This window comes from Taudactylus pleione, unplaced genomic scaffold, assembly GCF_031769625.1.
Source record: "Taudactylus pleione unplaced genomic scaffold, aTauple2 ptg003137l, whole genome shotgun sequence".
Classification (NCBI taxonomy): domain Eukaryota; kingdom Metazoa; phylum Chordata; class Amphibia; order Anura; family Myobatrachidae; genus Taudactylus; species Taudactylus pleione.
The window spans coordinates 3,928,306-3,955,107 of record NW_028287496.1 but is presented as its reverse complement, the minus strand read 5'-3'; the positions used below and the strand labels follow the sequence as shown (position 1 = coordinate 3,955,107).

The following is a 26,802-nucleotide window of genomic DNA, read 5'->3' as shown; positions in this document are numbered from 1 at the left end:
GTATATGGAATGTAGTGTGTGGGGGATATGTCAGGACAGTCAGTGTATAGTATGTAGTGTGAAGGGGATATATCAGGATAGTCAGTATATAGAATGTAGTGTGTGGGGGATATATCAGGACAGTCAGTATATAGAATGTAGTGTGTGGGGGATATATCAGGACAGTCAGTATATAGAATGTAGTGTGTGGTGTAGTGTGTGTGGGGGATATATCAGGACAGTCAGTATATAGTATGTAGTGTGAGGGGGATATATTAGGCCAGTCAGTATATAGAATGTAGTGTGTGGGGGATATGTCAGGACAGTCAGTGTATAGAATGTAGTGTGTGGGGGATATATCAGGACAGTCAATATATAGAATGTAGTGTGTGGGGGATATATCAGGATAGTCGGTATATAGAATGTGGTGTGTGGAAGATATATCAGGACAGTCAGTATATAGAATGTAGTGTGTGGAGGATATATCAAGACAGTCAGTATATAGTATGTAGTGTGTGGAGGATACATCAGGACAGTCAGTATATAGAATGTAGTGTGTGGGGATATATCAGGACAGTCAGTATATAGAATGTAGTGTGTGGGGGATATATCAGGATAGTCAGTATATAGAATATGGTGTGTGGAGGATATATCAGGACAGTCAGTATATAGAATGTAGTGTGTGGGGATATATCAGGACAGTCAGTATATAGAATGTAGTGTAAGGAGGATATATCAGGACAGTCAGTATACAGAATGTAGTGTAAGGAGGATATATCAGGACAGTCAGTATATAGAATGTAGTGTGTGTGGGATATATCAGGACAGTCAGTATATAGAATGTAGTGTGTGAGGGATATATCAGGACAGTCAGTATATGGAATGTAGTGTGTGGGGGATATATCAGGACAGTCAGTATATAGAATGTAGTGTGTGGGGGATATATCAGGACAGTCAGTATATAGAATGTAGTGTGTGGGGGATATATCAGGACAGTCAGTATATAGAATGTAGTGTGTGAGGGATATATCAGGACAGTCAGTATATAGAATGTAGTATGTGAAGGATATATCAGGACAGTCAGTATATGGAATGTAGTGTGTGGGGGATATGTCAGGACAGTCAGTATATAGAATGTAGTGTGTGGGGGATATATCAGGACAGTCAGTATATAGAATGTAGTGTGTGGGGGATATATCAGGACAGTCAGTATATAGAATGTAGTGTGTTGGGGATATAGCAGGACAGTCAGTATATAGAATGTAGTGTGTGAGGGATATATCAGGACACTTAGTATATGGAATGTAGTGTGTGGGGGATATGTCAGGACAGTCAGTGTATAGTATGTAGTGTGAAGGGGATATATCAGGATAGTCAGTATATGGAATGTAGTGTGTGGGGGATATATCAGGACAGTCAGTATATAGAATGTAGTGTGTGGGGGATATATCAGGACAGTCAGTATATAGAATGTAGTGTGTGGGGGATATATCAGGACAGTCATTATATAGAATGTAGTGTGTGTGGGGGATATATCAGGACAGTCAGTATATAGTATGTAGTGTGAGGGGGATATATTAGGCCAGTCAGTATATAGAATGTAGTGTGTGGGGGATATGTCAGGACAGTCAGTGTATAGAATGTAGTGTGTGGGGGATATATCAGGACAGTCAGTATATAGAATGTAGTGTGTGGGGGATATATCTTGATAGTCAGTATATAGAATGTGGTGTGTGGAAGATATATCAGGACAGTCAGTATATAGAATGTAGTGTGTGGAGGATATATCAAGACAGTCAGTATATAGTATGTAGTGTGTGGAGGAAACATCAGGACAGTCAGTATATAGAATGTAGTGTGTGGGGATATATCAGGACAGTCAGTATATAGAATGTAGTGTGTGGGGGATATATCAGGATAGTCAGTATATAGAATATGGTGTGTGGAGGATATATCAGGACAGTCAGTATATAGAATGTAGTGTGTGGGGATATATCAGGACAGTCAGTATATAGAATGTAGTGTGTGGGGGATATATCAAGACAGTCAGTATATAGAATGTAGTGTGTGGGGTATATATCAGGACAGTCAGTATATAGAATGTAGTGTGTGAGGGATATATCAGGACAGTCAGTATATAGAATGTAGTATGTGAGGGATATATCAGGACAGTTAGTATATGGAATGTAGTGTGTGGGGGATATGTCAGGACAGTCAGTATATAGAAGGTAGTGTGTGGGGCATATATCAGGACAGTCAGTATATAAATGTAGTGTGTGGGGGATATATCAGGACAGTCAGTATATAGAATGTAGTGTGTTGGGGATATATCAGGACAGTCAGTATATAGAATGTAGTGTGTGAGGGATATATCAGGACACTTAGTATATGGAATGTAGTGTGTGGGGGATATGTCAGGACAGTCAGTGTATAGTATGTAGTGTGAAGGGGATATATCAGGATAGTCAGTATATAGAATGTAGTGTGTGGGGGATATATCAGGACAGTCAGTATATAGAATGTAGTGTGTGGGGGATATATCAGGACAGTCAGTATATAGAATGTAGTGTGTGGGGGATATATCAGGACAGTCATTATATAGAATGTAGTGTGTGTGGGGGATATATCAGGACAGTCAGTATATAGTATGTAGTGTGAGGGGGATATATTAGGCCAGTCAGTATATAGAATGTAGTGTGTGGGGGATATGTCAGGACAGTCAGTGTATAGAATGTAGTGTGTGGGGGATATATCAGGACAGTCAATATATAGAATGTAGTGTGTGGGGGATATATCAGGATAGTCGGTATATAGAATGTGGTGTGTGGAAGATATATCAGGACAGTCAGTATATAGAATGTAGTGTGTGGAGGATATATCAAGACAGTCAGTATATAGTATGTAGTGTGTGGAGGATACATCAGGACAGTCAGTATATAGAATGTAGTGTGTGGGGATATATCAGGACAGTCAGTATATAGAATGTAGTGTGTGGGGGATATATCAGGATAGTCAGTATATAGAATATGGTGTGTGGAGGATATATCAGGACAGTCAGTATATAGAATGTAGTGTGTGGGGATATATCAGGACAGTCAGTATATAGAATGTAGTGTAAGGAGGATATATCAGGACAGTCAGTATACAGAATGTAGTGTAAGGAGGATATATCAGGACAGTCAGTATATAGAATGTAGTGTGTGTGGGATATATCAGGACAGTCAGTATATAGAATGTAGTGTGTGAGGGATATATCAGGACAGTCAGTATATGGAATGTAGTGTGTGGGGGATATATCAGGACAGTCAGTATATAGAATGTAGTGTGTGGGGGATATATCAGGACAGTCAGTATATAGAATGTAGTGTGTGGGGGATATATCAGGACAGTCAGTATATAGAATATAGTGTGTGAGGGATATATCAGGACAGTCAGTATATAGAATGTAGTATGTGAAGGATATATCAGGACAGTCAGTATATGGAATGTAGTGTGTGGGGGATATGTCAGGACAGTCAGTATATAGAATGTAGTGTGTGGGGGATATATCAGGACAGTCAGTATATAGAATGTAGTGTGTGGGGGATATATCAGGACAGTCAGTATATAGAATGTAGTGTGTTGGGGATATAGCAGGACAGTCAGTATATAGAATGTAGTGTGTGAGGGACATATCAGGACACTTAGTATATGGAATGTAGTGTGTGGGGGATATGTCAGGACAGTCAGTGTATAGTATGTAGTGTGAAGGGGATATATCAGGATAGTCAGTATATGGAATGTAGTGTGTGGGGGATATATCAGGACAGTCAGTATATAGAATGTAGTGTGTGGGGGATATATCAGGACAGTCAGTATATAGAATGTAGTGTGTGGGGGATATATCAGGACAGTCATTATATAGAATGTAGTGTGTGTGGGGGATATATCAGGACAGTCAGTATATAGTATGTAGTGTGAGGGGGATATATTAGGCCAGTCAGTATATAGAATGTAGTGTGTGGGGGATATGTCAGGACAGTCAGTGTATAGAATGTAGTGTGTGGGGGATATATCAGGACAGTCAGTATATAGAATGTAGTGTGTGGGGGATATATCTTGATAGTCAGTATATAGAATGTGGTGTGTGGAAGATATATCAGGACAGTCAGTATATAGAATGTAGTGTGTGGAGGATATATCAAGACAGTTAGTATATAGTATGTAGTGTGTGGAGGAAACATCAGGACAGTCAGTATATAGAATGTAGTGTGTGGGGATATATCAGGACAGTCAGTATATAGAATGTAGTGTGTGGGGGATATATCAGGATAGTCAGTATATAGAATATGGTGTGTGGAGGATATACCAGGACAGTCAGTATATAGAATGTAGTGTGTGGGGATATATCAGGACAGTCAGTATATAGAATGTAGTGTGTGGGGGATATATCAAGACAGTCAGTATATAGAATGTAGTGTGTGGGGTATATATCAGGACAGTCAGTATATAGAATGTAGTGTGTGAGGGATATATCAGGACAGTCAGTATATAGAATGTAGTATGTGAGGGATATATCAGGACAGTTAGTATATGGAATGTAGTGTGTGGGGGATATGTCAGGACAGTCAGTATATAGAAGGTAGTGTGTGGGGCATATATCAGGACAGTCAGTATATAAATGTAGTGTGTGGGGGATATATCAGGACAGTCAGTATATAGAATGTAGTGTGTTGGGGATATATCAGGACAGTCAGTATATAGAATGTAGTGTGTGAGGGATATATCAGGACACTTAGTATATGGAATGTAGTGTGTGGGGGATATGTCAGGACAGTCAGTGTATAGTATGTAGTGTGAAGGGGATATATCAGGATAGTCAGTATATAGAATGTAGTGTGTGGGGGATATATCAGGACAGTCAGTATATAGAATGTAGTGTGTGGGGGATATATCAGGACAGTCAGTATATAGAATGTAGTGTGTGGGGGATATATCAGGACAGTCATTATATAGAATGTAGTGTGTGTGGGGGATATATCAGGACAGTCAGTATATAGTATGTAGTGTGAGGGGGATATATTAGGCCAGTCAGTATATAGAATGTAGTGTGTGGGGGATATGTCAGGACAGTCAGTGTATAGAATGTAGTGTGTGGGGGATATATCAGGACAGTCAATATATAGAATGTAGTGTGTGGGGGATATATCAGGATAGTCGGTATATAGAATGTGGTGTGTGGAAGATATATCAGGACAGTCAGTATATAGAATGTAGTGTGTGGAGGATATATCAAGACAGTCAGTATATAGTATGTAGTGTGTGGAGGATACATCAGGACAGTCAGTATATAGAATGTAGTGTGTGGGGATATATCAGGACAGTCAGTATATAGAATGTAGTGTGTGGGGGATATATCAGGATAGTCAGTATATAGAATATGGTGTGTGGAGGATATATCAGGACAGTCAGTATATAGAATGTAGTGTGTGGGGATATATCAGGACAGTCAGTATATAGAATGTAGTGTAAGGAGGATATATCAGGACAGTCAGTATACAGAATGTAGTGTAAGGAGGATATATCAGGACAGTCAGTATATAGAATGTAGTGTGTGGGGGATATATCAGGACAGTCAGTATATAGAATGTAGTGTGTGAGGGATATATCAGGACAGTCAGTATATGGAATGTAGTGTGTGGGGGATATATCAGGACAGTCAGTATATAGAATGTAGTGTGTGGGGGATATATCAGGACAGTCAGTATATAGAATGTAGTGTGTGGGGGATATATCAGGACAGTCAGTATATAGAATGTAGTGTGTGAGGGATATATCAGGACAGTCAGTATATAGAATGTAGTATGTGAGGGATATATCAGGACAGTCAGTATATGGAATGTAGTGTGTGGGGGATATGTCAGGACAGTCAGTATATAGAATGTAGTGTGTGGGGGATATATCAGGACAGTCAGTATATAGAATGTAGTGTGTGGGGGATATATCAGGACAGTCAGTATATAGAATGTAGTGTGTTGGGGATATAGCAGGACAGTCAGTATATAGAATGTAGTGTGTGAGGGATATATCAGGACACTTAGTATATGGAATGTAGTGTGTGGGGGATATGTCAGGACAGTCAGTGTATAGTATGTAGTGTGAAGGGGATATATCAGGATAGTCAGTATATGGAATGTAGTGTGTGGGGGATATATCAGGACAGTCAGTATATAGAATGTAGTGTGTGGGGGATATATCAGGACAGTCAGTATGTAGAATGTAGTGTGTGGGGGATATATCAGGACAGTCATTATATAGAATGTAGTGTGTGTGGGGGATATATCAGGACAGTCAGTATATAGTATGTAGTGTGAGGGGGATATATTAGGCCAGTCAGTATATAGAATGTAGTGTGTGGGGGATATGTCAGGACAGTCAGTGTATAGAATGTAGTGTGTGGGGGATATATCAGGACAGTCAGTATATAGAATGTAGTGTGTGGGGGATATATATTGATAGTCAGTATATAGAATGTGGTGTGTGGAAGATATATCAGGACAGTCAGTATATAGAATGTAGTGTGTGGAGGATATATCAAGACAGTCAGTATATAGTATGTAGTGTGTGGAGGAAACATCAGGACAGTCAGTATATAGAATGTAGTGTGTGGGGATATATCAGGACAGTCAGTATATAGAATGTAGTGTGTGGGGGATATATCAGGATAGTCAGTATATAGAATATGGTGTGTGGAGGATATATCAGGACAGTCAGTATATAGAATGTAGTGTGTGGGGATATATCAGGACAGTCAGTATATAGAATGTAGTGTAAGGAGGATATATCAGGACAGTCAGTATACAGAATGTAGTGTAAGGAGGATATATCAAGACAGTCAGTATATAGTATGTAGTGTGTGGAGGATACATCAGGACAGTCAGTATATAGAATGTAGTGTGTGGGGATATATCAGGACAGTCAGTATATAGTATGTAGTGTGTGAGGGATATATCAGGACAGTCAGTATATGGAATGTAGTGTGTGGGGGATATGTCAGGACAGTCAGTATATAGAATGTAGTGTGTGGGGGATATATCAGGACAGTCAGTATATAGAATGTAGTGTGTGGGGGATATATCAGGACAGTCAGTATATAGAATGTAGTGTGTGAGGGATATATCAGGACAGTCAGTATATAGAATGTAGTATGTGAGGGATATATCAGGACAGTTAGTATATGGAATGTAGTGTGTGGGGGATATGTCAGGACAGTCAGTATATAGAATGTAGTGTGTGGGGGATATATCAGGACAGTCAGTATATAGAATGTAGTGTGTGGGGGATATATCAGGACAGTCAGTATATAGAATGTAGTGTGTTGGGGATATATCAGGACAGTCAGTATATAGAATGTAGTGTGTGAGGGATATATCAGGACACTTAGTATATGGAATGTAGTTTGTGGGGGATATATCAGGACAGTCAGTATATAGAATGTAGTGTGTGGGATATATCAGGACTGTCAGTATATAGTATGTAGTGTGTGGGGGATATATCAGGACAGTCAGTATATATAGAATGTAGTGTGAAGGGGATATATCAGGATAGTCAGTATATAGAATGTAGTGTGTGGGGGATATATCAGGACAGTCAGTATATAGAATGTAGTGTGTGGGGATATATCAGGACAGTCAGTATATAGAATGTAGTGTGTGGGGGATATATCAGGATAGTCAGTATATAGAATATGGTGTGTGGAGGATATATCAGGACAGTCAGTATATAGAATGTAGTGTGTGGGGATATATCAGGACAGTCAGTATATATAGAATGTAGTGTGTGGGGATATATCAGGACAGTCAGTATATAGAATGTAGTGTGTGGGGGATATATCAGGATAGTCAGTATATAGAATATGGTGTGTGGAGGATATATCAGGACAGTCAGTATATAGAATGTAGTGTGTGGGGATATATCAGGACAGTCAGTATATAGAATGTAGTGTAAGGAGGATATATCAGGACAGTCAGTATACAGAATGTAGTGTAAGGAGGATATATCAGGACAGTCAGTATATAGAATGTAGTGTGTGGGGGATATATCAGGACAGTCAGTATATAGAATGTAGTGTGTGAGGGATATATCTGGACAGTCAGTATATGGAATGTAGTGTGTGGGGGATATGTCAGGACAGTCAGTATATAGAATGTAGTGTGTGGGGATATATCAGGACAGTCAGTATATAGAATGTAGTGTAAGGAGGATATATCAGGACAGTCAGTATACAGAATGTAGTGTAAGGAGGATATATCAGGACAGTCAGTATATAGAATGTAGTGTGTGGGGGATATATCAGGACAGTCAGTATATAGAATGTAGTGTGTGAGGGATATATCAGGACAGTCAGTATATGGAATGTAGTGTGTGGGGGATATGTCAGGACAGTCAGTATATAGAATGTAGTGTGTGGAGGATATATCAAGACAGTCAGTATATAGTATGTAGTGTGTGGAGGATACATCAGGACAGTCAGTATATAGAATGTAGTGTGTGGGGATATATCAGGACAGTCAGTATATAGAATGTAGTTTGTGGAGGATATATCAGGATAGTCAGTATATAGAATATGGTGTGTGGAGGATATATCAGGACAGTCAGTATATAGAATGTAGTGTGTGGGGATATATCAGGACAGTCAGTATATAGAATGTAGTATAAGGAGGATATATCAGGACAGTCAGTATACAGAATGTAGTGTAAGGAGGATATATCAGGACAGTCAGTATATAGAATGTAGTGTGTGGGGGATATATCAGGACAGTCAGTATATAGAATGTAGTGTGTGAGGGATATATTAGGACAGTCAGTATATGGAATGTAGTGTGTGGGGGATATATCAGGACAGTCAGTATATAGAATGTAGTGTGTGGGGGATATATCAGGACAGTCAGTATATGGAATGTAGTGTGTGGGGGATATATCAGGACAGTCAGTATATAGAATGTAGTGTGTGGGGGATATATCAGGACAGTCAGTATATAGAATGTAGTGTGTGGGGGATATATCAGGACAGTCATTATATAGAATGTAGTGTGTGGGGGATATATCAGGACAGTCAGTATATAGTATGTAGTGTGAGGGGGATATATTAGGCCAGTCAGTATATAGAATGTAGTGTGTGGGGGATATGTCAGGACAGTCAGTGTATAGAATGTAGTGTGTGGGGGATATATCAGGACAGTCAGTATATAGAATGTAGTGTGTGGGGGATATATCTTGATAGTCAGTATATAGAATGTGGTGTGTGGAAGATATATCAGGACAGTCAGTATATAGAATATAGTGTGTGGAGGATATATCAAGACAGTCAGTATATAGTATGTAGTGTGTGGAGGATACATCAGGACAGTCAGTATATAGAATGTAGTGTGTGGGGATATATCAGGACAGTCAGTATATAGAATGTAGTGTGTGGGGGATATATCAGGATAGTCAGTATATAGAATATGGTGTGTGGAGGATATATCAGGACAGTCAGTATATAGAATGTAGTGTGTGGGGATATATCAGGACAGTCAGTATATAGAATGTAGTGTAAGGAGGATATATCAGGACAGTCAGTATACAGAATGTAGTGTAAGGAGGATATATCAAGACAGTCAGTATATAGTATGTAGTGTGTGGAGGATACATCAGGACAGTCAGTATATAGAATGTAGTGTGTGGGGATATATCAGGACAGTCAGTATATAGAATGTAGTGTGTGAGGGATATATCAATATCAGGACAGTCAGTATATGGAATGTAGTGTGTGGGGGATATGTCAGGACAGTCAGTATAGAGAATGTAGTGTGTGGGGGATATATCAGGACAGTCAGTATATAGAATGTAGTGTGTGGGGGATATATCAGGACAGTCAGTATATAGAATGTAGTGTGTGAGGGATATATCAGGACAGTCAGTATATAGAATGTAGTATGTGAGGGATATATCAGGACAGTTAGTATATGGAATGTAGTGTGTGGGGGATATGTCAGGACAGTCAGTATATAGAATGTAGTGTGTGGGGGATATATCAGGACAGTCAGTATATAGAATGTAGTGTGTGGGGGATATATCAGGACAGTCAGTATACAGAATGTAGTGTGTTGGGGATATATCAGGACAGTCAGTATATAGAATGAAGTGTGTGAGGGATATATCAGGACACTTAGTATATGGAATGTAGTGTGTGGGGGATATGTCAGGACAGTCAGTGTATAGTATGTAGTGTGTGGGATATATCAGGACAGTCAGTATATAGAATGTAGTGTGTGAGGGATATATCAGGACACTTAGTATATGGAATGTAGTGTGTGGGGGATATATCAGGACAGTCAGTATATAGAATGTAGTGTGTGGGATATATCAGGACAGTCAGTATATAGTATGTAGTGTGTGGGGGATATATCAGGACAGTCAGTATATATAGAATGTAGTGTGAAGGGGATATATCAGGATAGTCAGTATATAGAATGTAGTGTGTGGGGGATATATCAGGACAGTCAGTATATAGAATGTAGTGTGTGGGGATATATCAGGACTGTCAGTATATAGAATGTAGTGTGTGGGGGATATATCAGGATAGTCAGTATATAGAATATGGTGTGTGGAGGATATATCAGGACAGTCAGTATATAGAATGTAGTGTGTGGGGATATATCAGGACAGTCAGTATATATAGAATGTAGTGTGTGGGGATATATCAGGACAGTCATTATATAGAATGTAGTGTGTGGGGGATATATCAGGATAGTCAGTATATAGAATATGGTGTGTGGAGGATATATCAGGACAGTCAGTATATAGAATGTAGTGTGTGGGGATATATCAGGACAGTCAGTATATAGAATGTAGTGTAAGGAGGATATATCAGGACAGTCAGTATACAGAATGTAGTGTAAGGAGGATATATCAGGACAGTCAGTATATAGAATGTAGTGTGTGGGGGATATATCAGGACAGTCAGTATATAGAATGTAGTGTGTGAGGGATATATCAGGACAGTCAGTATATGGAATGTAGTGTGTGGGGGATATGTCAGGACAGTCAGTATATAGAATGTAGTGTGTGGGGATATATCAGGACAGTCAGTATATAGAATGTAGTGTAAGGAGGATATATCAGGACAGTCAGTATACAGAATGTAGTGTAAGGAGGATATATCAGGACAGTCAGTATATAGAATGTAGTGTGTGGGGGATATATCAGGACAGTCAGTATATAGAATGTAGTGTGTGAGGGATATATCAGGACAGTCAGTATATGGAATGTAGTGTGTGGGGGATATGTCAGGACAGTCAGTATATAGAATGTAGTGTGTGGGGGATATATCAGGACAGTCAGTATATAGAATGTAGTGTGTGGGGGATATATCAGGACAGTCAGTATATAGAATGTAGTGTGTGAGGGATATATCAGGACAGTCAGTATATGGAATGTAGTGTGTGGGGGATATGTCAGGACAGTCAGTATATAGAATGTAGTGTGTGGAGGATATATCAAGACAGTCAGTATATAGTATGTAGTGTGTGGAGGATACATCAGGACAGTCAGTATATAGAATGTAGTGTGTGGGGATATATCAGGACAGTCAGTATATAGAATGTAGTGTGTGGGGGATATATCAGGATAGTCAGTATATAGAATATGGTGTGTGGAGGATATATCAGGACAGTCAGTATATAGAATGTAGTGTGTGGGGATATATCAGGACAGTCAGTATATAGAATGTAGTGTAAGGAGGATATATCAGGACAGTCAGTATACAGAATGTAGTGTAAGGAGGATATATCAAGACAGTCAGTATATAGTATGTAGTGTGTGGAGGATACATCAGGACAGTCAGTATATAGAATGTAGTGTGTGGGGATATATCAGGACAGTCAGTATATAGAATGTAGTGTGTGAGGGATATATCAGGACAGTCAGTATATGGAATGTAGTGTGTGGGGGATATGTCAGGACAGTCAGTATAGAGAATGTAGTGTGTGGGGGATATATCAGGACAGTCAGTATATAGAATGTAGTGTGTGGGGGATATATCAGGACAGTCAGTATATAGAATGTAGTGTGTGAGGGATATATCAGGACAGTCAGTATATAGAATGTAGTATGTGAGGGATATATCAGGACAGTTAGTATATGGAATGTAGTGTGTGGGGGATATGTCAGGACAGTCAGTATATAGAATGTAGTGTGTGGGGGATATATCAGGACAGTCAGTATATAGAATGTAGTGTGTGGGGGATATATCAGGACAGTCAGTATATAGAATGTAGTGTGTTGGGGATATATCAGGACAGTCAGTATATAGAATGAAGTGTGTGAGGGATATATCAGGACACTTAGTTTATGGAATGTAGTGTGTGGGGGATATGTCAGGACAGTCAGTGTATAGTATGTAGTGTGTGGGATATATCATGACAGTCAGTATATAGAATGTAGTGTGTGAGGGATATATCAGGACACTTAGTATATGGAATGTAGTGTGTGGGGGATATATCAGGACAGTCAGTATATAGAATGTAGTGTGTGGGATATATCAGGACAGTCAGTATATAGTATGTAGTGTGTGGGGGATATATCAGGACAGTCAGTATATATAGAATGTAGTGTGAAGGGGATATATCAGGATAGTCAGTATATAGAATGTAGTGTGTGGGGGATATATCAGGACAGTCAGTATATAGAATGTAGTGTGTGGGGATATATCAGGACTGTCAGTATATAGAATGTAGTGTGTGGGGGATATATCAGGATAGTCAGTATATAGAATATGGTGTGTGGAGGATATATCAGGACAGTCAGTATATAGAATGTAGTGTGTGGGGATATATCAGGACAGTCAGTATATATAGAATGTAGTGTGTGGGGATATATCAGGACAGTCAGTATATAGAATGTAGTGTGTGGGGAATATATCAGGATAGTCAGTATATAGAATATGGTGTGTGGAGGATATATCAGGACAGTCAGTATATAGAATGTAGTGTGTGGGGATATATCAGGACAGTCAGTATATAGAATGTAGTGTAAGAAGGATATATCAGGACAGTCAGTATACAGAATGTAGTGTAAGGAGGATATATCAGGACAGTCAGTATATAGAATGTAGTGTGTGGGGGATATATCAGGACAGTCAGTATATAGAATGTAGTGTGTGAGGGATATATCAGGACAGTCAGTATATGGAATGTAGTGTGTGGGGGATATGTCAGGACAGTCAGTATATAGAATGTAGTGTGTGGGAATATATCAGGACAGTCAGTATATAGAATGTAGTGTAAGGAGGATATATCAGGACAGTCAGTATACAGAATGTAGTGTAAGGAGGATATATCAGGACAGTCAGTATATAGAATGTAGTGTGTGGGGGATATATCAGGACAGTCAGTATATAGAATGTAGTGTGTGAGGGATATATCAGGACAGTCAGTATATGGAATGTAGTGTGTGGGGGATATGTCAGGACAGTCAGTATATAGAATGTAGTGTGTGGGGGATATATCAGGACAGTCAGTATATAGAATGTAGTGTGTGGGGGATATATCAGGACAGTCAGTATATAGAATGTAGTGTGTGAGGGATATATCAGGAAAGTCAGTATATAGAATGTAGTATGTGAGGGATATATCAGGACAGTTAGTATATGGAATGTAGTGTGTGGGGGATATGTCAGGACAGTCAGTATATAGAATGTAGTGTGTGGGGGATATATCAGGACAGTCAGTATATAGAATGTAGTGTGTGGGGGATATATCAGGACAGTCAGTATATAGAATGTAGTGTGTTGGGGATATATCAGGACAGTCAGTATATAGAATGTAGTGTGTGAGGGATATATCAGGACACTTAGTATATGGAATGTAGTGTGTGGGGGATATGTCAGGACAGTCAGTATATAGTATGTAGTGTGAAGGGGATATATCAGGATAGTCAGTATATAGAATGTAGTGTGTGGGGGATATATCAGGACAGTCAGTATATAGAATGTAGTGTGTGGGGGATATATCAGGACAGTCAGTATATAGAATGTAGTGTGTGGGGGATATATCAGGACAGTCATTATATAGAATGTAGTGTGTGTGGGGGATATATCAGGACAGTCAGTATATAGTATGTAGTGTGAGGGGGATATATTAGGCCAGTCACTATATAGAATGTAGTGTGTGGGGGATATGTCAGGACAGTCAGTGTATAGAATGTAGTGTGTGGGGGATATATCAGGACAGTCAATATATAGAATGTAGTGTGTGGGGGATATATCAGGATAGTCAGTATATAGAATGTGGTGTGTGGAAGATATATCAGGACAGACAGTATATAGAATGTAGTGTGTGGAGGATATATCAAGACAGTCAGTATATAGTATGTAGTGTGTGGAGGATACATCAGGAAAGTCAGTATATAGAAAGTAGTGTGTGGGGATATATCAGGACAGTCAGTATATAGAATGTAGTGTGTGGGGGATATATCAGGATAGTCAGTATATAGAATATGGTGTGTGGAGGATATATCAGGACAGTCAGTATATAGAATGTAGTGTGTGGGGATATATCAGGACAGTCAGTATATAGAATGTAGTGTAAGGAGGATATATCAGGACAGTCAGTATACAGAATGTAGTGTAAGGAGGATATATCAGGACAGTCAGTATATAGAATGTAGTGTGTGGGGGATATATCAGGACAGTCAGTATATAGAATGTAGTGTGTGAGGGATATATCAGGACAGTCAGTATATGGAATGTAGTGTGTGGGGGATATATCAGGACAGTCAGTATATGGAATGTAGTGTGTGGGGGATATGTCAGGACAGTCAGTATATAGAATGTAGTGTTTGGGGGATATATCAGGACAGTCAGTATATAGAATGTAGTGTGTGGGGGATATATCAGGACAGTCAGTATATAGAATGTAGTGTGTTGGGGATATATCAGGACAGTCAGTATATAGAATGTAGTGTGTGAGGGATATATCAGGACACTTAGTATATGGAATGTAGTGTGTGGGGGATATGTCAGGACAGTCAGTGTATAGTATGTAGTGTGAAGGGGATATATCAGGATAGTCAGTATATGGAATGTAGTGTGTGGGGGATATATCAGGACAGTCAGTATATAGAATGTAGTGTGTGGGGGATATATCAGGACAGTCAGTATATAGAATGTAGTGTGTGGGGGATATATCAGGACAGTCATTATATAGAATGTAGTGTGTGTGGGGGATATATCAGGACAGTCAGTATATAGTATGTAGTGTGAGGGGGATATATTAGGCCAGTCAGTATATAGAATGTCGTGTGTGGGGGATATGTCAGGACAGTCAGTGTATAGAATGTAGTGTGTGGGGGATATATCAGCACAGTCAGTATATAGAATGTAGTGTGTGGGGGATATATCTTGATAGTCAGTATATAGAATGTGGTGTGTGGAAGATATATCAGGACAGTCAGTATATAGAATGTAGTGTGTGGAGGATATATCAAGACAGTCAGTATATAGTATGTAGTGTGTGGAGGATACATCAGGACAGTCAGTATATAGAATGTAGTGTGTGGGGATATATCAGGACAGTCAGTATATAGAATGTAGTGTGTGGGGGATATATCAGGATAGTCAGTATATAGAATATGGTGTGTGGAGGATATATCAGGACAGTCAGTATATAGAATGTAGTGTGTGGGGATATATCAGGACAGTCAGTATATAGAATGTAGTGTAAGGAGGATATATCAAGACAGTCAGTATATAGTATGTAGTGTGTGGAGGATACATCAGGACAGTCAGTATATAGAATGTAGTGTGTGGGGATATATCAGGACAGTCAGTATATAGAATGTAGTGTGTGAGGGATATATCAGGACAGTCAGTATATGGAATGTAGTGTGTGGGGGATATGTCAGGACAGTCAGTATATAGAATGTAGTGTGTGGGGGATATATCAGGACAGTCAGTATATAGAATGTAGTGTTTGGGGGATATATCAGGACAGTCAGTATATAGAATGTAGTGTGTGAGGGATATATCAGGACAGTCAGTATATAGAATGTAGTATGTGAGGGATATATCAGGACAGTTAGTATATGGAATGTAGTGTGTGGGGGATATGTCAGGACAGTCAGTATATAGAATGTAGTGTGTGGGGGATATATCAGGACAGTCAGTATATAGAATGTAGTGTGTTGGGGATATATCAGGACAGTCAGTATATAGAATGTAGTGTGTGAGGGATATATCAGGACACTTAGTATATGGAATGTAGTGTGTGGGGGATATGTCAGGACAGTCAGTGTATAGTATGTAGTGTGTGGGATATATCAGGACAGTCAGTATATAGAATGTAGTGTGTGAGGGATATATCAGGACACTTAGTATATGGAATGTAGTGTGTGGGGGATATATCAGGACAGTCAGTATATAGAATGTAGTGTGTGGGATATATCAGGACAGTCAGTATATAGTATGTAGTGTGTGGGGGATATATCAGGACAGTCAGTATATATAGAATGTAGTGTGAAGGGGATATATCAGGATAGTCAGTATATAGAATGTAGTGTGTGGGGGATATATCAGGACAGTCAGTATATAGAATGTAGTGTGTGGGGGATATATCAGGACAGTCAGTATATAGAATGTAGTGTGTGGGGGATATATCAGGTCAGTCATTATATAGAATGTAGTGTGTGTGGGGGATATATCAGGACAGTCAGTATATAGTATGTATTGTGAGGGGGATATATTAGGCCAGTCAGTATATAGAATGTAGTGTGTGGGGGATATATCAGGAGAGTCAGTATATAGAATGTAGTGTGTGGGGGATGTATCATGATAATCAGTATATAGAATGTAGTGTGTGGGATATATCAGGACAGTCAGTATATAGTATGTAGTGTGTGGGGGATATATCAGGACAGTCAGTATATAGAATGTAGTGTGTGAGGGATATATCAGGACAGTCTGTATATATAGAATGTAGTGTGTGGGGGATATATCAGGACAGTCAGTATATATAGAATGTAGTGTGTGGGGGATATATCAGGACAGTCAGTATATAGAATGTAGTGTGTGGGGGATATATCAGGACAGTCAGTGTATAGTATGTAGTGTGTGGAGGATATATCTGGACAGTCAGTATATAGAATGTAGTGTGAGGGGGATATATCAGGACAGTCAGTATATAGAATGTAGTGTGTGGAGTTTATATTAGGACATTAGGAAAATATATATTAAAAACCTCGTGCCATTAACGAATCACCCATGAAGTTTGCAGACATGGCCGACTCTGGCATCATACCTGACAGATAGAAATATTATTACATGTACAATAAGTAAGAACAAAATGAAATGAAAAAAAGAAACATTTTCAGCTTCTATATAAATCTGTATAAAATATCCTATTTGTGTTCCCCATAGTTTGTAGATGAGGACTCTGTGACTTTGCTCAACGTTCTCCCTCTTATCCCACTAACTCCCGTCATCCTTTCTCCGCAGGAACTTACCCTCCGCCTCCATGTACTGTACTTACCCTCCGCCTCCATGTACTGTACTTACCCTCCACCTCCATGTACTGTACTAACCCTCCGCCTCCATGTACTGTACTTCCTCTCCGCCTCCATGTACTGTACTTACCCTCCACCTCCATGTACTGTACTTACCCTCCGCCTCCATGTGCTGTAGTTACCCTCCGCCTCCATGTACTGTACTTACCCTCCACCTCCATGTACTGTACTTACCCTCCGCCTCCATGTACTGTACTTACCCTCCGCCTCCATGTTCTGTACTTACCCTCCGCCTCCATGTGCTGTACTTCCTTTCTGCCTCCATGTACTGTACTTACCCTTCGCCTCCATGTACTGCACTTACCCTCCGCCTCCATGTACTGTACTTACCCTCCGCCTCCATGTACTACACTTACCATCCGCCTCCATGTACTGTACTTACCCTCCACCTCCATGTACTGTACTTACCCTCTGCCTCCATGTACTGTACTTACCCTCCGCCTCCATGTACTGTACTTACCCTCCACCTCCATGTGCTGTACTTACCCTCCGCCTCCATGTGCTGTAGTTACCCTCCACCTCCATGTACTGTACTTACCCTCCACCTCCATGTACTACACTTACCATCCGCCTCCATGTACTGTACTTACCCTCCGCCTCCATGTACTGTACTTACCCTCCACCTCCATGTACTGTACTTCCTCTCCACCTCCATGTACTGCACTTACCCTCCGCCTCCATGTGCTGTAGTTACCCTCCGCCTCCATGTACTGTACTTCCTCTCCACCTCCATGTACTGCACTTACCCTCCGCCTCCATGTGCTGTAGTTAGCCTCCACCTCCATGTACTGCACTTACCCTCCGCCTCCATGTACTGTACTTACCCTCCGCCTCCATGTAGTACTCAGGGCTTTTCTTATTTAAACATTTTATAGCAGAGGAAAACCATGAACTATGACTGGGCCGCTATAAGTAAGAGTAATAAGCTGCCATTTTGTGGCTATGTTGATTTTCGCTAAGGAGTTACCCCAAACTATTACATTACTAGTATTGCTTGTCAATACCACTTTGGAATTAATTATCGTCAACATTAAAGTATGTTGGATCCAAAAACATCCAAAGGGCCTCATTGAGAGATGTACACTATCCCCATGTTCACGCAGTTCAGCGATTGTCGGCCATCTGTCCATGCGTCTGTGTCACACTTTGTATGCATTAAGGTACATTACTGTAGTCGCACGCAGTGACTTTTCATTTACAAAGTGATTGAGAGTTAGGGGCTGTTTGGGGGAGGTAACAGGGAGTGACTAGAAAAAAGTCAGCGATAAATTTGTTCTGACATTTTAGTTCAGACGCCCATTCTGCGCAGCCATAGGAGGAGTCATATGGGCGATTATCATTATATGACCTGCGATGGCAGCTGCGTATTTGTACCAAGTTGCTTGGATTTGCTATGGCACCAGTCGGCGTCTCAATACAATATCCTGGCATCTGCAACATTTTCATATTTTTCCACATCTGCTACATAAAAAATCGCAGCTGTAATTACATTAGAGCACATCCCTGAATCATGCCCTGTATTACTGGTCTGTGGGCTGCACCACCAGTCTCTGTATTACCTGCAGCTGTAATTACATTAGAGGACATCCCTGAATCATGCCCTGTATTACTGGTCTGTGGGCTGCACCACCAGTCTCTGTATTACCTGCAGCTGTAATTACATTAGAGGACATCCCTGAATCATGCCCTGTATTACTGGTCTGTGGGCTGCACCAGCAGTCTCTGTATTACCTGCAGCTGTAATTACATTAGAGCACATCCCTGAATCATGCCCTGTATTACTGGTCTGTGGGCTGCACCAGCAGTCTCTGTATTACCTGCAGCTGTAATTACATTATAGAGGACATCCCTGAATCATGCCCTGTATTACTGGTCTGTGGGCTGCACCAGCAGTCTCTGTATTACCTGCAGCTGTAATTACATTATAGAGGACATCCCTGAATCATGCCCTGTATTACTGGTCTGTGGGCTGCACCAGCAGTCTCTGTATTACCTGCAGCTGTAATTACATTAGAGCACATCCCTGAATCATGCCCTGTATTACTGGTCTGTGGGCTGCACCAGCAGTCTCTGTCTTGCCTGCAACTGCAGTCTCGGCAACCAGACCCGTCTTTAAAATGAATTATACCTATCAGTAGAGATGTGCGTGAACCCGTGTTTTGGTTTTGGTTGTAATCTGTTTCATGTTTTGGTTTTGTATAATAATTGCAAAAAAAAGCTGAATTGCCGAGCGTCAGTGGAGAAAATCACGCTCTAAGGCTGAATTCCCCCATTTCAAATTTGTTCTCTCATCCTACAGTGCTGCCCTGTCCCTCTCCAAACAAACATATTTCAAGAACCTCATCTCCTCCCAGTCCTCAAACCCCCGGTGTCTCTTTGCCACTTTTAACTCCCTCCTCTGCCCTTCCCCTCCTCACTCTCCGCCCTTGACTTTGCCACCTACTTTACATCTAAAATTGACTCCATACGTAAGGACATCATAATCATATCCCATCAGACCCTCAGCACTCCTCCCCCTCCTTTCCCTAACCACCCCTCCAATTCTGCCTCACCACCTCTGACATCCTTCTCCACTGTTTCTGGAGAGGAAGTCATGGCCCTAATCAGGTCCTCACCTCCTTCCACCTCCCCTCTTGACCCTATCCCTTCACGTCTCCTCTGTTACCTGTCTCCTTCTGCCTATTCCTATCTTGCTCACCTCCTTAATCTCTCCCTATCATCTGGCACTGTCCCTTTTGCATTCAAACATGCCCTTGTCTCCCCCATTCTTAAAAAACCTACCCTTGATCCTAACATACTTTCCAACTACCGACCCATCTCTCTTCTCCCTTTTGCTTCCAAACTACTTGAGCGTATTGTTTACCAACGCCTTACCACTGTCCTTTCCTCCCACTCCCTCCTTGACTCATTTCAATCTGGCTCCCGTTCTCTCCACTCCACTGAAACTGCCCTCACAAAAGTCAGCAATGACCTCCTTGCTGCCAAATCCAAGGGCCAGTACTCTCTGCTCATTCTCCTTGACCTCTCTGCTGCATTTGGCACTGTAGACCACCCTCTCCTCCTGCAAATCCTTCCTTCACTCTCTTGGTTTATGTGGCACTGCCCTCTCCTGGCTTTCCTCCTACCTCCTTGATCATTCCTTCTCTGTGTCCTCATGACTCCTCTTCCCCCCTACTTCCACTAACAGTAGGAGTTCCCCAAGGTTCTGTTCTTGGACCTCTCCTTTTCTCCCTATACACATCCTCTTTAGGTGAACTCATTAACTCCTTTGACCTCCAATATCATCTCTATGCTGATGATACTCAAATTTACCTTTCCACCCCTGAGTTCTCCCCCTTGCTCCTTACCCGTATCTCCAATTGTCTCTCTGCTGTCTCTTCATGGATGTCCCAGCGCTTTCTTAAACTTAACATGTTTAAGACTGAGCTGATCATCTTCCCATCCTCTTCCACTACCTCACTTCCCACAATTTCATTATCTATTGATGGCACAACTATCTCCTCTAGCCCCAAAGTGCGCTGCCTTGGAGTTATCCTAGACTCCTCCCTCTCATTTAAACCAGACATTCAGCACCTCTCGCAGTCCTGCCATCTCCACCTAAAATATATCTCCAGGATTAGACCCTTCCTCACCGAGGATGCCACTAAAACCCTCATCCACTCACTGGTCATCTCCAGATTGGACTACTGCAACCTTCTCCTAGATGGCCTCCCAGTCTCTCACCTCTCTCCACTACAATAAGTTCTCAATGCTGCTGCTCGGTTCATCTTTCTCTCCAGACGTTCTTATATATGCTTCCCCTCTCCTTCAAGCCCTACACTGGCTCCCCTTCCCCTTCAGATGCCAATTCAAGGTTCTTACACTCGCCTACAAAGCCCTCACCAAATCCTCTCCAACATACATTTCTGACCTTTTCTCCCCTCACACTCCCGCCCGTCCACTTCGCTCATCTAATGCATGCCGCCTCTCTTGCCAACTGATTACTTCCTCCCACTCCCGCATCCAAGACTTTGCCCGTGCTGCTCCCTACCTTTGAAATGCTCTACTTCTCCCTATCAGACTCTCCACCTCTCTACAAATCTTCAAATGGGCTCTCAAGACCCACTACTTCATCAAGGCCGTTCAGCTCTCATCCTAACCCACCTCATGCTCTTTCTTCACTATCTTCCCCCTCTGCATCATGCCTGTCTGTCTGCCCCTCCCCTTCTGTGTCACGCCTGTCTGTCTGCCCCTCCCCTTCTGTGTCACGCCTGTCTGCCCCTCCCCTTCTGTGTCACACCTGTCTGTCTGCCCCTCCCCTTTAGAATGTAAGCTCCCATGAGCAGGGACCTCTTCCCTCATGTGCTTCTCTTTACATTTTCTTCGACTCTTTTCTCCCCATTAGGGCACCTAACACGTGACTGCCAACTCCCGGCAGCTTATTGTGAGTGTCTAACTACTATTGCAGCAATGTATATAAGTCATGCCCTTGTCCTGTACTGTAATGTACTGTAAGTTACTTGTTTCTTGTTCACTTGTTAGTTCTATGTACTATGTAAGGCGCTGCGGAACACTTGTGGCGCAATATAAATAAAGGATAATAATAATAATAAATATCCTGTGATTTTCAAAATCATATAATGTGTTAGAGGGAGCCGGCTTAGGTAACATTGTGTTATCAGAGAGCCAGAATTGTAGTGCCTGAGGCCATAAGGGCATTGTGGTAGCTGAGAGACATTCCACACACAGCCGCGCTGGGAGCCCCACAGCTGTAATAGCTGACAGCTGGAAAGAGGAGGACCATCTTCTAGTAGCGAACAGCGCTGTGTGTTTATAACTAGTGGGCCGCAGCCATTCAGGTGTGAGCAGTGTGCGGCCACAGCCAATCAGGTGTGAGCAGTGTGCGGCCGCAGCCAATCAGGTGTGAGCAGTGTGCGGCCGCAGCCATTCAGGTGTGAGCAGTGTGTGGCCGCAGCCATTCAGGTGTGACCAGTGTGTGGCTGCAGCCATTCAGGTGTGACCAGTGTGTGGCCGCAGCCATTCAGGTGTGAGTAGTGTGCGGCTGCAGCCTTTCAGGTGTGAAGAGTGTGCGGCCGCAGGCATTCAGGTGTGAGCAGTGAGCGTCTGCAGCCATTCAGGTGTGAGCAGTGTGTGGCCGCAGCCATTCAGGTGTGACCAGTGTGTGGCCGCAGCCATTCAGGTGTGAAGAGCGTGCGGCCGCAGCCTTTCAGGTGTAAGCAGTGTGCGGCCGCAGCCTTTCAGGTGTGAGTAGTGAGCGGCCGCAGCCATTCAGGTGTGAGCAGCGTGCGGCCGCAGCCATTCTGGTGTGAGCAGTGTGTGGCCGCAGCCATTCAGGTGTAAGCAGTGTGCGGCCGCAGCCATTCAGGTGTGAGCAGCGTGCGGCCGCAGCCATTCTGGTGTGAGCAGTGTGTGGCCGCAGCCATTCAGGTGTAAGCAGTGTGCGGCCGCAGCCATTCAGGTGTGAGCAGCGTGCGGCCGCAGCCATTCTGGTGTGAGCAGTGTGTGGCCGCAGCCATTCAGGTGTAAGCAGTGTGCGGCCGCAGCCATTCAGGTGTGAGCAGTGTGTGGCCACACCTGCTGTATTAAACTTGTTTTTGACATTATATTACTACATAGACGGGTAAAACAAAGACCTTTAAGTTTCATAGCCTGGTCTGGCTGGAGGATTGCATGCAGCACTTGATATACTGTATGAGGATTTAATAGGATTTTAATTATTCCTGGTGATTGGCTTTTTTTATATAAAGGACTGTGGACTATCATACCGGTATTTTATATGATCCTTGAATAGAGGTGGATATCCAACGGAGCACAATTATACATATATCCATTTTTGAACCATGTTTTTTTTTAGATATCAAATATATCTCACCTGATTGTGGTTACATGTTTTTGTATATTTTATATTATTCAATTTAGATTTTTTTTATTTTTTTTATGTAACAACTGGTTGTTGATTTATTTGATTATATATTGTTGAAAAATATTTACATTATATATATATAAAATTTAAAATGTAAACATTTGTATTCACATATCACACTTCATTTAGATGAGCGCAACTCAGTTTATATTGTTTTGTATTTCGTTTCACACCGGAGATATTTGGGTGTTATATGTGTGCATTTACATGCACACATGACTTGTTGCAGCTAAGATTCTAATTGAATTTGGATTACATATGATCTTATATAGCGCCTAAATTATTGTTTTTAGTTGTACAACTTACTGAGGCAGAGCGAGTTTTTCAAAGATATAATCAGCTGTGTTTATATTGTGCCAGATCTGAAGATTGTTTTGCTCTCCTCACCACTCCTCAGTATCCAACGGACTAAGTGACATGCTAATTGGTACATTATTATTAAGGTAATCCACCACTATTCTATTGATGCTTACTGTATCATACTGAGTCATGGTAAAGGTGTCAATAATTGTGGATAATTATTTTAAGCCTGACCAGGTATCATAATGTTTCACTCTGGTGCACTGAGTTGACAACATCATCACCAGTGGGTCTCTTGGAAAAGCACAGTTTTTTCCTGCAAGCAGCATTTGCAGGTGAAACTGAATCAGGTGACATAATTGTTTCATGTGCCACTTGAGCTGACAATTTGCTCACAAGCTGCTCTTTGCATCTCTTAAGTTCTGTGTCAGTTTAAAATAAAGATTGTATGTAGGACGTAAACCTTGGATAAAACATGGTTGCCAAAATTGTGCAATTGCAAGATGTTGCAAACCCTTTGGTCCTGGCAAAGCAAATAAAGAAGATGGTCTACAAGTTCAACATACTTAGAAATGCGCATTTTCTTCTCTTCCTTCAGCTTTTACTTTTCCAGTTTTTAAGAAATTCTGATCCACAAGCTTATTTTGTGCACAAAAATGATATGTCTTCAAAATCCCTCAGTTTTAATGCTCATACAATGTTACTTATGTCATCGGAAATAAATCCTGTGGAGAATCTTGGCAGGTGAAGCTATGTTGCTATGACATCCCTGAGTTTTTGCAACAGTTTGACATCAGTATGCCTCTTAGTAAAGCCGTTGATACAGAGAGTAGCCTATAAGAATAAGCTGATATTCTGTGTTAGATATGACTGCTGCTAAAGGTGATATACCCACCTAGTGGGCTGTCACAGGCATGTTGTTTTACCAGTGCTGCTTGTCCACAACTCTGTAGTTAAGTGGATAGTCAGTACAATGGCATTTTCTAGACAACTGATAACTTTTGTCTTGGTACAGGTGAGGAATAGCCTTTCTTGTAAATGGAATCAAGATGGAATTTGGTAGCATTGACAAATGACTTCAGCTAAATGTCTAAAACCAGATGCATTGATGGTGGATATTTAACACAAATCTAATGCGCTAACATAGTTGCTTTGGCCTCAGTGATCTGCTGGTTATGATGAAGGTGTTGGTGGTGGAGATTTCATGTGCTGGGATCTATCCATGCTGCTCGTAGCAGATGCTGGACTGCATGTTAATTTGATCTTCCAGAGTTTGCTAAATCATTTGCTTGAACTCGCTGCATATGAGGAGGAGGTTTAACTTTGCTACTTCTACTTGCTTTGGCATCACAAATGGTAGAGATATCTGGATACATTTTGTCAGGATTTTGGTAAGAATAACTCCACACAAAAAAGGTGGCTTTTTTTGTCTTTTGCCCAGGCATGACAACGGCTTTCTTATCACTCGCATGAATTGCTGCCTGACTTTTTAAATTGCTGCTGCTCATTGACCCAAAAGTTGCTCGACCCAATTGGCACAAGTAGAGATCACACCTTCCCCGTCTAGGTCTAACAATTGTGGCTTAAAATTTCCATATGGGTCTGCATGGTCTGGGTTTAGCAGTTCACAATTTTAAAACCCCCAGAGTCCCAGGCACTGGGTTTAGTCTTTAATAATCTGATCCACATCATCAGTGCTTTGTCCCTCGCCTCTTCTCTTTGGAGGACCTCACTCAATTTACCTCTGATGCTACAGGAAGGAGCATAATCTGTGACAACAGGCCTGCATCAGGAACCTGCCAGGGGTGGGCTATAGCTGTGGGTCTCTCTCTGCAATTAATAACAAGGGCTAAATTTGACTGCAGAGAGAATCTGCAATTCTTCTCCACATACTCCCCCTCAATAGTCTCTACAGCCTCCCACAGGTCTAACTCTTCCACTGTCCCCTTAAGCAATGATAGCTGGGGTGTACATGGGACATTCTCCATCTTGTTGTCCAGTATGACCATCTGAGGGACTGGTGGGACTCTACTGCTAGGCTTGACTGCTGGTGTCTCCATCACAACCACATCACTCAGTTTTGCAGTGCTGAGAAGCAATGCATCTTCCTAGGCTTCTTTTGACTGTCGTTGAGCAAACTCCTCGTCGTTCAGCATACTGTCCATGGAATCTTCCAGATCCTCCACCAGTTCAGTCTCTTTTAATAATCCTTCTAACTGCAGTTTCCCCTGAGCCTGTTTCATTAACCTGCTCAAAGACCTTAACAGAGCAGAGGGGATGGGAGCCACAATGTACTTCCTTCTCCTCGTTCTCTAGCATTGGGAGTTTAGCAATAATAGACACAGTCTCTGTACTATGGTCTGTTATGGGGATATATTCTAAGGAAACATTTAGCCCATACTCTGGCTCTGCTTGATCCATTACATGCTCTGGCTACATCTGCCTGTCAGAACCACATGGGACACCAGCATTAGGAACCAACATATTCACAGACACTTTGTATTGGAATAAATATCCTCTTCTAGATTTTGCTCTGCCAGAATTAGTCTCTGATGTTAAGGACCCTTTAGAGTGCCCTGGTGTCATATTGTACTGACACTCACCAGCTCACTCCTCATTTTCCAATTCAGTAAATGGGAACAGTTCTGCTAATACATCTTGTGTCAGTGGGGTAGCCATATGCATGCTGGACATATCTTTTCCAGCCTACCCAACTGCAACACACTGTGCAGTGGCTGGTTCTGCAACATTTTCAGTGGACATAAACTGCTGCAGGCGGTGCACTTCAGCCAGCACTCTGCAACACAGTTCCACCACCTTGTGGAGTTCCATTGTCCATGTGTTGCTGCTACATCCTCAGTCTCTTCAAAACATTACAGGAGGCACTACTGCTGCTCCCAAACACTATCTCTCCCAGACCCCAATGCTGCAGTTCTTGAATCTCCAATGGTGTAGTTCTTTTCTGCCGGTAGAAATTTCCTAGAGAAGTAACCACAACAGTACATCTTCTTAGCCTCAAG

General features: G+C 41.6%; 1 protein-coding gene across 1 annotated transcript in view; it reads right to left on the bottom strand.

Moving 5' to 3' along the window:
• The window catches only part of LOC148430837 (alpha-2-macroglobulin-like protein 1), a 630,872-nt gene that overhangs the window by 124,621 nt on the left and 479,449 nt on the right, over positions 1 to 26,802 (bottom strand). Inside the window, exon 21 of the mRNA XM_088466430.1 lies at positions 25,941 to 26,029. Within this exon, the coding sequence (XP_088322556.1) occupies positions 25,941 to 26,029 (89 nt within the window). The remainder of the gene's footprint in view (positions 1 to 25,940; positions 26,030 to 26,802) is intronic.